The sequence below is a fragment of the Pseudonaja textilis genome, chromosome 7 (assembly GCF_049901715.1).
Source record: "Pseudonaja textilis isolate UNSWEBS1 chromosome 7, rPseTex1.2, whole genome shotgun sequence".
Lineage (NCBI taxonomy): Eukaryota > Metazoa > Chordata > Lepidosauria > Squamata > Elapidae > Pseudonaja > Pseudonaja textilis.
Window position 1 is genome coordinate 11,883,463 of NC_141996.1, and position 13,162 is coordinate 11,896,624.

General features: G+C 41.1%; 1 protein-coding gene across 3 annotated transcripts in view; it reads left to right on the top strand.

Moving 5' to 3' along the window:
- Positions 1 to 13,162, top strand: part of AMOTL1 (angiomotin like 1) — a 97,285-nt gene that overhangs the window by 68,956 nt on the left and 15,167 nt on the right. For all 3 annotated transcript variants that reach the window (XM_087937050.1, XM_026706862.2, XM_026706864.2), the window contains 3 exons: positions 814 to 903; positions 9,319 to 9,464; positions 12,894 to 13,043. In XM_087937050.1, coding sequence (XP_087793176.1) covers positions 814 to 903; positions 9,319 to 9,464; positions 12,894 to 13,043 — 386 coding nt within the window. The remainder of the gene's footprint in view (positions 1 to 813; positions 904 to 9,318; positions 9,465 to 12,893; positions 13,044 to 13,162) is intronic.

The window sequence follows — 13,162 nt, forward strand, 5'->3', positions numbered from 1 at the left end:
ATTGCAAAAAAGAGGGAATCTGTAGAGATTCCTTGGTTCTCCTTTTTGTGCTCCCCCAAAATCAGTCACAAGGTGACGAGACACTGCAGGGGACATGACAGAAATGGGAAATTCTCTGCCATAAAGTTTTTTTTTTCTTGGAACCAGTGGTGGGATTCAATTTTTCTTACTACCAGTTCTGTAGGTGTGGCTTATTGGGCGTGGCTTTGTGGGCATAGCAGGGGAAGGTTACTGCAAAATCTCTTTCCCTCCCCACCCCAGTAACCTGCTTTCCAGCTCCATTCTCCTGTGCAGGGCAACAAAAGAAGACCCAGCTGATCAGCTGGGACTCAGGAGGCAGAGAATAGATTGGGGTGGGGCCAGTCGGAGGTGGTATTTGCTGATTCTCTGAACTACTCACAATTTCCACTACCAGTTCTCCAGAACTGGTCAGAACCTGCTGAATACCCCCTTTGCTTGGAATCCAGTGCTATTTATAAGCAGAAAGAATCTTTTGGCTCACAGACATCAAAATTAGGATCTGAATCAGCTTTCACTCCAAACACTCCTTGATATGTCCTGGGTTGAGAAAATTGAGCTAGGCCGAACTCCCCAGAAGAGACTCTCTACCCTTGACTTACGTCATTCTTCCTTATTCTCCTGTATGATTTTGCCTTTCTAGCTGCTATTTTAAATTAGTTTCTCTCTCCCTCTGAATCTCTCTTTTTAAAGTTTTTAAATGTCATACTCGTTAACCTGCCTCTTACCGTTCAAACATTCAGGGCAATACACACTGATATATTTTATTCTTCAAATCTTCTTCTTCCTGTGTAGACCGACTGGAGACTGCAAATAGGCAACTGGCCAGCCGAGAGTTTGAGGGACATGAAAATAAGGCAACAGAGGATCTTTATGCCTCTCAGAGTGAGTGCCATGTTAATGTATGCTAGACCTATATTGGAATGTAAACTTATGTGATTTCACTTCGTTTCTTAGCATCTGGATTTTTCCCTTGTTTTTGGTCCTGTTTTTCTGGAGAGATTGTTGTAGCAGTTTATGCTAGGGGGTTGGGAAGGGAAAAGTGGGAAGATTTTTTTAACGGAAGTGAAAAGATATGAGAGAGAAAAAGAAACCCATCCCCTGATTTGCAAATTCCTTCAAAATTCACGCAGAACCCAAAGCGGTTCTGCATATTAAATGTGATGCCTTTAGCAAAAGCAGTAGCACTTAGACTTATATACCACTTCACAGTGCTTTTACAGCACTCTCTAAGCAGTTTTACAGAGTCAGCCTATTGCCCCCAACAATCTGAGTCTTCGTTTTACCCACCTCGGAAGGATGGAAAGCTGAGTCAAACCTTGAGTCTGGTGAGATTTGAACTGCCAAATTGCAGTCAGCCAGCAGTAGCTTGCAATACTGCACTCTAACCACTGCACCACCGTGGCTCATGTTTTGTTAAAACGTGCCACGGATATTTACATTCTCCATCCCCAACGTGTAGATGCTCTCACCATCAGCCTCTATGGTAAATTATCAAAATGATACTGAAAAATGAGCATCGCCCACAGTGGGATGGCTGCCATGTTGACTTTTTATTCTTCCTTGTTTCTATCCAGCCCAAAGGAGACATCTTAAGTCTGCAGGACTTCATGTGGCCCTTGGAAGCCATTCCCAGGGTTGCCATTAATGTTTTTAATGTAAAAGAAAGAAATGCTTATTATATTCCTGAGGAAAAATGGCATTAATTGCATTTAATTAATTTTAATAAGACTTGTCTTGGCTCCGTCTGCTTTAATCCCCTAGCCAAGGGGTCCCCAACCACCATTAGGTGTTTGCAACCAGACCACGGAAACAGCGCGCAAGCACGAATGTGCATCCCTACTTTCGCAAGCGGCAGGCAAGCATGTGCATGTGTGATCCATTTGTGTGAATGGAAGGCATGCAGGCCCTCCAGCCACTCGCAAGGAACCATCCCCTCTCCTCACCCCTCCGCCGGTCCTCAAAGCTGGAAGTTGGAGAACTCTTCCCTAGCCCACAAGTGCCCCTTATTACCAAATAGACCTCCTTTTATGATAATGTTAAGTCATCTTTTAAGATGCATTTATAGGTAACGAACAGTATTGCCCTGGGTGGGAAACTCTGGAGTATGAACTTTTGGCTCAAATTTGTGGAGATGCAAAAAAAAAAGAAAGAAAAAAAGAAAGAAATAGAAACCAACTCATTAGTAATAAGGGACAGGCAAGAACAGCCTTCAAATCATTGTCATTGTTCCTAAGGGGCAAAATAGGCTGGCTGCTGTCTTTTTCTCTAAAGTTCCAAAAATAGATGCTGTGTGAGGCTGTAGGAAGAATCGTAGATGATGTATTTAGCCGTTCCTGCCCTACTTTTTCAGCCTGACAAAGCACTGAAAAGATGACAATCATTTTGTCCTATTTCAGAGCATTAATGCCCCTGATCATCCAGGTTCTGTTTAGACAGTGTGTTGATTCTCATTTTTACTCTTAGGCTTATTATATTAAGTGTGGAAATCACTTGAGACAGTAGCTTTTCAGACATTTTACAGTTGTGAATTTACAACTGAGTGTTCTACAGAGAAGTGTTATTTTGTCCATCTAGTGACAGTGGTAGAATGCAGTAAATGACACAATGGCTTTCACCAAGGATGCATGTTGGATTACAAATTGTAGAGGTCTGCTGTAGAATATCTTTCATTTAATCCTGGCTAATTTGAAAGGAGTGAACTTAGTTTAAGGGCTAGGAAAAATTGCTAAATGCCTAACTAGTTTCCATGAACTGGCATTAATCAAGGAAGTTGCAGGATGGCAGCTTTGAAGAAAACCAGCCTAAAAGATGAATGCAATCAATTAAAGAGTGCAGTGCCTCTGAGCAGCTGTGAGCTGTAAGGTTTTATCTGAGCAAGAGAAATTTACAGGGGGCTCTTACCTATAAGTTGGATTGACAAAATCAGAAATGAGGAGGTCATAAGCCGCTTGGGAAAGCCAAGGGAAGTCGTCAAAACCATAAAAAAGCGAAAGAATATTTTGGACGTGTGATGCGACACCGGGAAAAATATGCCATGCTTCACTCAATCTTCCAGGGAAAGATTGAAGGCAAACAAGGTCCAGGTAGAAGAAGAACATTACGGCTTCAAAATCTAAGGGACTGGTTTGGACCAAACCCAACAGCACTTTTTCGTGCAGCTGTTGATAAAAATAGGATTTCCAACATGATTGCAGAAGTCTGAGGATGGATATGGCAGGAGGAGGAGGAGGAGGAATGAGCTAAATTTACAATTCTTACAGATAAACTAGAAATCTAGGATCTGCCAGTAGATCCCAGTCAATAATTGCAATAACTGCCCACTCATTGGGACTGGGACAGCCTACCCTGACTCTTTGGCAGCACCACAAGGTTTGCCAAAATACAATATTTATTATTTTTTTTAATGAATGAACATACATGTCCCAGGATACATGTTCCAATCTAGGTTGGTTACTGGGACCAGAGGTTTTGTCTTCCATGCTTTCGGACTCGAACTGGAGCCCATTTTCAGGGAATTTCTCTCTAGGCTGGATGGGTTCCAGCAGGAGTCCAAAAATTTGGAAGACAAAACTTTTGGTCCCAGTGACTGACCTAGATTGGATTATTTTCTTAGCTGACAACGTTTACTGAAATATACGTATCTCTATGTACACTTTGCTACAAATATTCCTGGAACTACCACAATTCATAACTGAGTTGAGCTATTGATCCTAAACATAGGAGCAAATGTAGTTCCTTAAAGGACAAATCATGCAAAATGCCACAGATGTTTGGCATGAATACTCTATGTAATCCAGACAGGTCCATGCTACAAATAGCAGATAGAGTATTTCCAAGAATAGAAAGAGGATTATGAAGATCCTCATCCGATAGACTTTATTTATTTATACTCAGATATTCACAGCCTTGTGAATACCATCTGCAGTGTAATCTTGAGGTAAAAACAGAACTTGACATCCTGGGTTAACCAGCAAAGTGTTCCTATGCAGCACCATCTGGAGTAAGATGGCACTTTTAGAATATGAGTGCCCATTTTAGAAATTCTTCCCAAATGATTATCAGGTGTATACAACAGTAATAGCAATAGCAAAAACACTTATACAGCTTCACAGTGCTTTACAGCCCCCTCTAAGCGGTTTACAGAGTCAGCATGTTGTCCCCAACAATCTGGGTTCTCATTTTTCCCATCTTGGAAGGATGGAAGACTGAGCTGGTCAGGATCGAACTCCTGGCAGTGAATGGAGTCAGCCTGCAATACTGCATTCTAACCACTGTTAACACCACAGCAAGTTAATTAAGTAAGATAATTAAAATGTTAGAAACGTTTAAATTCGTGAGAGAGAGAGAAAGAGAGTGACAGTATATAATAGTGGTTTGAACTTAAGCAGAGCATTTGGGCTTAGGCACATTTATTTACTGCTTTTTGCAGTAAAAAGATACGCAAAGCAAATCACAATAAACCTTCACTTATAATTAATGGTTGGAAAAATTGTAACACAAAATTATAGTGAAGTTAAATTGAGCACAATTGAATAAACAGCAAATAAACATGTTTGAATTTCAAGCAAAGAGGAAAACCAAAGTGTACAAGGCAAATATAAAATAATAAAGGTGATGTGCACAAGTAGCCATTGTCTTTAATATCCTATGTGAAGGTGCAACAGCATAAATTCAGTTCAGAGGACTAGTTTGTGGTTGGTTCAAAGGAGGCTGGAAGCAAGAAAGAAAAATGGGAGGGGGAGACTTGCAATAATTTTCTCAACACTCCCCTCCCTTAAGTTTGGGTACTAGCACTTGGCTTTTATATGTTTCTGTTTTGAGCAGAATGTTTAGGAGAAGAGATAACGGCCAGCCTAAATAGAATTCAGTTTAGTTTAGTTTTTTTTCTCTTTTTTATGTTTGAGGACATAAAACATTTGCTTTGCAATAAAATGGATTTAGGTTGCCATTTTTATCATATGGAAATATTGGAAATACGTGTTTCAGTTTACTCTTGTTTGGCAAGGACCCACTTAAAATACTTTGTGGAGTTCTGGGACAGTTTAAAAATGGCATTGAGTAGTTGGAGTGAGTTTGGAGGAAAGCTACCAAGTTAGTGATTGTGAACTAGGTAAAGCAGTGCTTCTCAGCCTTGGCAACTTGAAGATGTGTGGGCTTCAACTCCTAGAACTCCATAGCCAACTTTGGAATTTCGGCAGCTGAAGTCCACACACCTCCAGGTTGCCAAGGTTGAGCTAAAGGAACTGGATATGTTAGAAGATTGAGATGAGAGTGATTAGCAATCTTCAGACATCTTATTGGTTGTCGTATAAAGTTGGAAGTTGGCTTGTTTTGAGTTCTGGGGTTGGATGAAAACAAATAGTTTGAAACTAGAGAGAAGTAGACGGGTTAGATAATAGGAGGAATTTCTCGATAGTTAAGCACTGTTAAGAAGCGGAATACGTTGCCTCATAAAGTGCTATGTTTCTCTTCCATGGACGCCTTCGACCAGAGGCTGAATTACCATCTGTTTGAAATACTGGAGAAGATTCTGCACTGACGTTTGATTGGAGATCTTGTGATCTTCTGCCCAACCCATGTCTTGATTCTGTGAACAAACATATTTTGCAGGCCATCAAGTTCAGAAAAGCTTATGACAGGATTGATTCCCCCTCCCCGCCCTTTTGTGATCTCATGTGGTGCTTTCTTTGTCCTTTGGGTTTTTTTGCAGAATAGAGGGAAAGTATGGAGAGGTGGGAATGACAAATCTAGGTATTTGTGCCTCCCTGCCAGCAATTTAGTGAACATTGTACTGTTCCTTAACTTCCATGAAGATTCTTTATCAGAATTTCGAGGACTCCCCATAAGTGTTTCCTGGAGAATGAACGGGCAAAAGATGTTCCCCATGCAATGAAACATAACTCACGCTGGGGCATCTGAACTATTTGGGGATGCTTGGCCGCAGCTGAAGTTCACTGAATTCTTTCCCATCCGATGACTCAGTGCCAAGTTCACATGAATGAGGCAAAGCTAAATAAAGCACAACAGTGCTTCCCAACACCCTCCCCAGTTGAGGTTGATATTAGCAAGGCCTTGCTGGACTCAACAGCAGATATGTTATTTCAAGTCTACTTACAAGCTTTGCCTAAAGTAGTTTTCCCACCAGAATGGACTACATTGAATCTTTTCGGTGCCGCCTGAGTATGCAAGATGTGGAAATATGCACTCACACACATCCATCTTGTCTGGTATCCCAGCTCAAATGGAGGTTCATCCTTAATAACTTGCTATTTTTTTTAAAAAAAATTAAGAATATTGAAATTATATCTCTTTTATGTTTCATTATTAAAATTTCATGTTGGGACTATGAGGGCTCGCATGTGGAAAGCAACAAGCCCCTTCTGGATCTCTGCAAATATGTACTGTACATGCGAGTGTATATGTAGGTCAGGGGTAGTCAACCTTTTTATACCTACCGCCCACTTTTGTATCTCTGTTAGTAGTAAAGTTTTCTCTAACCGCTCACCGGTTCCACAGTAATGGTGATTTATAAAGTAGGGGACAAAACCCCTACCGTCCACCATGAAAGCTGGAACCCCCACTAGTGGGCGGTAGGGACCAGGTTGACTACCACTGATGTAGGTGGAGAGCCAGTTTGGTGTAGTGGTGAAGGTGCTACCTGAGTTCTAATCCTCCCTTAGGCATGAAAACTATTTGAGTGCCTTCAAGCCAGTCTCAGCCCAACCCACCTCACGGGATTGTAGTTGTGAGGAAAATAGGAGAAGAAAGGTGTGTTGGATATGTTCACAGCCTTGAGTTATATGTAAAAAAATAATAATTAAGGCATGATATAAATAAATAAATGTATCATTGAGTGATCAAAAGCCAGGATATAAATCCCATAATAAATTAGAATACTAGGTGAGTTTGTAAAAAACTGTTCCGTAGATGGCTCTTACAGGTATCAGATTTAAAATGTTCACCTACATCTTTGCTTTATATATTCTCCTCAGCTTGTTTTACCACAAATTTTAGTTAGGCAAGCACACAGTGCTTTAAAATGAATATGTGGGCCTCTGGAAATGGTAAAGGTGACTCAGCCTTCAATTGATCATAGAAAATTTGTCCTGTCCTTGAGTCTGTCAGATGAATTCTTAAAGGAAGATGTCAAGTTGAATGAGATCTCAGCTTTGGCCCATACCTGTTCCTGTCTCTAATTGCTTCCCCCACCATCCACACTCCCAAATTACTTGTTTTCCAAGTAATAAGAGTCTAGAGCTTTATAGAGGTTTATAGAGTCATTTTTCATCCCCAGGTATTGGTAGTAGCAGGGGCTTCTATAAAATATGTTCAATTTGTGGAAGAAACAACCAAGTGTACATTTTAGACTGGAAGCTGAAAAACAGCTTGGCTTTTCAGCAGTGCAAGAAACTACAATGCAAATGGTAAAATAAAATGTTTTGCTTAGGATTCTCCCTCATAATTTATTTAATTTTTAAAGTGTGTGTGTATATATACATCTGAAGCTGCAGCCAATAGTTTTATGTTATGGCTAGTAGACAATTGTTTCAGAATTTATAGTTGAAATCCAAATGTTAAAGTTGCCAAGTTGAGGAAAAAATATTGCTTTATACTTAAAATACTATACTTAAAATGCTATCTAGGTAGTTGTCAACTTACAGCCATTTGTTTCATGACCATTTGAAGTTACAATGACACTGATAAGTGACTTATGACTGTTTTTCACATGACTGTTGTAGCATTCTCATGGTCAGGTGATCAAAATTGGCAACTGACTCTTATTTATGACGGTTGCATGTCCTGGGGTCCTGTGACCACCCTTTGCAAACTTCTGACAAGAAAAGTCAATGGGGAAGCCAGATTCACTTACTTAACAATTGTGTTACTAACTTAACAACTGCAGTGATTCACTTAGCAATTAGGGTGAGAAAGGTCATAAACAGGGCGAAATTCACTTAACTGTTTTGCTTAGCATTGGAAAGTTTGGGCTCAATTATGGTCGTAAGTTGAGACTACCAGTACAGCTCTCAGTATGAGAATGAAAAACTAGCCTATATTGGGCTTAATGGCTCAACTGATGATTTGAACCAGGGATGGGCTGCTGGGGGTTCGCAGGAGTTCGGAAGAGCCCCTAGCTAAGATTCTGCGCAATTCGGAGAACCCCCAAATCCCACTCTTGGCTGGCCCTGCCCACCCCTCACTGCCCCCCCCCCAGGAGTATCCACACAGCCCATTTTGGATGCAGGTAAGTGCAGAGCGAGCATGGAAGCTCAAGGAGGGCGAAAAACGGGTCTCCTGGAAATTCGAGAAGGCCGGAAATGGGCCCATTTCTGGCTTCCAGTGAGACTCCAGAATCTGGAGAGGGCAACACACACACACACACACACACACACACCGCTGCCATGGTGCAGAAGGCCAACTAGGCCACACACACAATGGCCACGCCCACCCAGCAACTGGGTAGAGAACCCATTGCTAAAATTTTTGAAGCCCACCCCTGATTTGAACCCTGATCTCCTGGCTTAGTTGGAAATACTTTCTGCTACACCATGGTGGCAATTTTTCAGGGGGCTCCTTTAAGACATACGGCCTTTTCCTGCCTTTTTCCTTACCCAGCCATCTACTGAGGTAGTTAAACGATGGAGTTCTAAAAATGTCCATGGCAAAGGGAAGGACTTGCTATATGATAGTCCTACTTCAGGCATTGTGGACACTGCTAGGAATTGAATTTTCATTTTTCATAAAACGGCTACCTAACTTGTGTGAAAAACTGCCCTAAACTACTTTATTCAGCATGCCCTTGTGACTTCAAACAGCCACGAATAGAATAGAATAGAATAGAATAGAATAGAATAGAATAGAATAGAATAGAATAGACAGAGTTGGAAGGGACTTTGGAGGTCTTCTAGTCCATCCCCCTGCTTAGGCAGGAAACCCTATGCCATTTCAGACAAATGGTTGTCCAATCTCTTCTTAAAAACTTCCAGTGTTGGAGCATTTACAACTTTGAGAGGCAAGTTGTTCCATTGGTTAATTGTTCTAACTGCTGAAGGGTTGTATGTTATGGATTACCTGTATTCTGTTCGAAAGTTTATATTTGAAGCCCAGGGCTATAATTAGAAATAAAGATAATGATGGACACCAACATTTGCTTTGCAACGTGGAGTGTACAAACTAGGAGAACTGTCTGTAAATACCTCAAAGAGTCCTGGACACTAATTTGGGTACTGAAAACCTAGAATTTTAAGGGTTGTTTTTTTCCTGAAGGATCTGGCCTTGATCTTGTCTCCCTTCTAGACAAAGAGTATTTGAAGGAGAAGGAGAAGCTAGAAATGGACTTGACGGCCTTGCGCTTGACCAATGAGGAGCATCGAAGGCACATTGAGATCCTGGATCAGGCTCTGAACAGCGCCCAAGCCAAAGTCATCAAATTAGAAGCAGAGGTGAGCGGTTAAATTATCTCTGATAAACAGACACTTGTTTTCTTTCCTTGAGATTGGTGTGGGTAGAAAATTATCCCGTTGGTGCTAAGGATGATGCGTTGGCTACCAGTCTAAACATCAGCATTAAAGGAGATATTTGTCTTAGGACACAACAACACTTGTGGAGCTGTCTGGAATATTTTGACTAAAGAGTCTCAGATGTTCTAATCATGCTTCCCAAAATGGTTTCTCAAATTCCTTCATTGGTTGTCCTTCAGGTTGCCCTTTTCTGCATCTTTCAGAGTTTGTTCATTTTGAGAAATAGTAATTGGATTGTGCACAATTTTTTAAGACTATCCCATTGGACTCAGTTGTATCTTCCAATCTGCAAGCGTTTGTCCTCAGCATTTATTATTGTGGCTAGAGTAACCCAAAACAAAAGGGAGGCGCACCTACAGCCCAGAAAGTATGAAGAGCATCTGCTGGGTTAATTTTCCAATCGTATTAAACCAATACAAAAATAACCCAAATCATACAACAAAAATGGTTAAAAGGCATTAAAAACAATGACATTTATTAAACCATAAAAATATAATCTGTGAGAGTCAAATCCAATTCATTAGTGGAACAGTGCAGGCCTCACACCACACTGCTAAGTCCCCAGGCAAGATGGCAAAACCAAGTCTTTAGGTTCTTCCTGAAGGCCAGAAGATAACAACCTACGTGTGATGAGGTAAAAGTTAGCCTCAAGGCAGAAAAGCCTCTCTTGCTGGGTCCTGTGAGGTGAATACCTTAATAAATGGGATCTGTACCACGCTTCCAAATGTCAGGTCTGATGGAATAGATGGTTGTAACTAGGGAGTGATTTGCTGCCTCTTTTGTTTCAAATGACTCTGGGTGACTGATAGCAAATAAGCATTACAAAGCATTAAAATCATGGGATATTAAATGACAGAACATACAAAATAAAATCATTAACACAAGATGGAGAAGGAAGGAGCCAAATAAAATTGTGGGGGGGGGTAGTTTTTAATTGGTCAACCACCTCTAGTGTGAAACTCCCCCCCATTGGGACTACAAGCTATTGGGCAGAACCAGGTTTTAAGGCTCTTACAAAAAGTCAAGGGGGGAACGGGAAAATCTCACCTCAGGAATAAGATATTCCAAAGGGCAGGAGTCAATTCACCGTTGTCTTCTCCTGCACAGTAATGAATTGATGTCTTTGCCATTGTCACTCAAATGACCATCAACCTCCAGCATATTCCTATAATGCTGCAGCCCAGTTGTGCTGTCCAGACAGTTTAGAGTTAATGGGATTTGGGATAGTTAGTTAGGACTTGTGAGCTGTCCCCTTAAGGGAATGCATCATGGTAAATGTAGTCAAGGTATCCTGGGAAATGTAGTCCATGTCATGTGGTCACATCTGTAATCCTGCGGTTGGAGGAGGCTCCTTGACTGAACACAGCCTCGTGGTGGCAGCTCTACCCCCATTTTTTTAAAATAGACTTTATTGAATTTTTATTACTACATTAAAAATATTTTAAAAAATCAGTCAATAACAGCTATTTGTAGCGCTTATCGAATGACAATAATTCGTGCATTATTTACAGGTATTAATTTATGCGTAATTACATTCTTATTCTATCTATTACTTATATTTAATAATTACCTATCTTTAATCTATCTCCGATCTATCCAACTATATCATTGTTCCCACACCTTATAAAATATTGAAACTTCTTTATCTTTTAAACTCAGCGTTAATTTATCCATTTCAGCACAGTTCATAACTTTTTGTATAACCAATTTCTCTGGCTGTTTCCAACATTGGGCAAAGGTAATCCTGGCAGCAGTCGATATGTGTAATAATAAGTATTTTGTGCTCTTTATGTATTTTTTTTGAAGATCCCCAGTAGGAAGTGTTTTGGTTCTAGGTCTAATTGTTCATTGGTGATTTCCTGTAGCTAATCTTTGATTTTAAGCCAATATTTTCGAGCCTCTGGGCAAGACCACCACATATGATAATATGTTCCCTCTTTTTTTTTTACATTTCCAACATATAGGATTCATTTTAGGGTACATTTTCGCTAATCTCAACAGGGGTAAGTGCCACCTATAGAACATTTTAGATGCATTTTCTTTGTATGCTGCTGATTTGTTAATTTGTGATTTCTGTTCCACGCAGTCTCCCAATCTGATAACTATATGTTCATACAACAATCATTTGAATTCGCTTCCCAAAAGCTTTTCTTCCAAAAGATCAAGAGACTTAAGTTACAGGACACAATTTAGAAAGGAGCACCAGACTTCCTCTCCCCTTTCGTGAATATACACAGACTAAAATTCAGCCACGAATGGGTTGCTGTTGCTATTCCAGCAAAGCCATAGTTACGTGAGCCTCAGTGACCTGAAAATGCTGAATGAACAATAAACTAACCATATTGTGATTTACATGGGATGAACCATTTCCAAGATCTCCAAGGTATTTTGAACCCAAAGCCAACTCTTTCTCTCTTTTTCCTGCATACACATGCAGTCTTGCATAAACATACAGTCGCTGTTCTCAGTCTCGTATATTTTTCCCAGTAAAATTTTTCTTCTTCTGCTGCTCTCATTTCCTTGCTCTGAATTGCTGTGATGTCCCGGGGCGGGGCACAAAGGCAACACAGTCAGTTAATCAATAAGAGTCCTTTTATTAGCTCCAACTTTGCCCCCAATGTCCTGGTTACCTTCTGGCTGGAGAAAAACTCTCCCAGGAACAGCCTTTGACTTCAGAGAATCAAGACCAAAATGTGGTCAACAAAAACTGTAACTAGAAGTCCAATCAAGGCAAAATGAGGTAATTAGTTTGGCAGGGCAGGAGCGAGAATTTCAGATGGCAAAACTCAACACTGTTAGAAAGACGCCAGGAACACAGATAAGCAAAGATAAACTCACGTTTGTTCCCAGCAGACACCACACTCAGCTTGCATCTCTTTTAAACTCTCTTCCCAGGTGTGTCTAATGAAGGGAATCAGGGCCCTTTCCTCCCCCGTAAGCCACGCAACTCACATTGCTCTCTTCTCCGTTCCTCCCTGAGTGCCCTAGGATGAAGAGGCGATGGGCCTGGGTCTTCCTCTAAATTCCCTCTCCCTTGTTCTAACTCTTCCCTGCTCTGCCCAGTCGGACTTTGCCCTTTCCCAGGTTCCTCCACACCCAATGGAGCCACACTCCCACTCCCTGTCAGCTGTTTGTCTTCCTCCTCGGATTCAGACTTGACAGGGGCATGACAATTGCACTGACAGATGGGTTGGCTAGAGAGTTCTTTGCTTTGAAGGGAATAAGTTCTCAGTTGTCGGAGGCATTTCCTTAGAGGCAGAATTATTCCCATTGGGGATATTGAGGTGGGCTTCCTATATTGGACTGAAGGTCAGACAAAAGTGACCTGAGTTTCTGTGATTCTGCCTTCAGCTACGGAAGAAGCAAGCACATGTCGAGAAGGTAGAGAAACTCCAGCAGGCCTTGACCCAACTTCAGGCAGCCTATGAGAAGAGAGAGCAGATGGAGCATCGGTTACGCACCAGGCTGGAAAGAGAGTTGGAATCTCTGAGGCTGCAACAGGTGAGAAATTGAAGGTGGGACTTTGGTTCCTTGGAGTGATTTAAGGTGCTGTCAGATCAAAGCTTAGAAACGACTTTGTGTTTGTAATAGTACAGTACTCCAACTTATGGCTGCTGCAG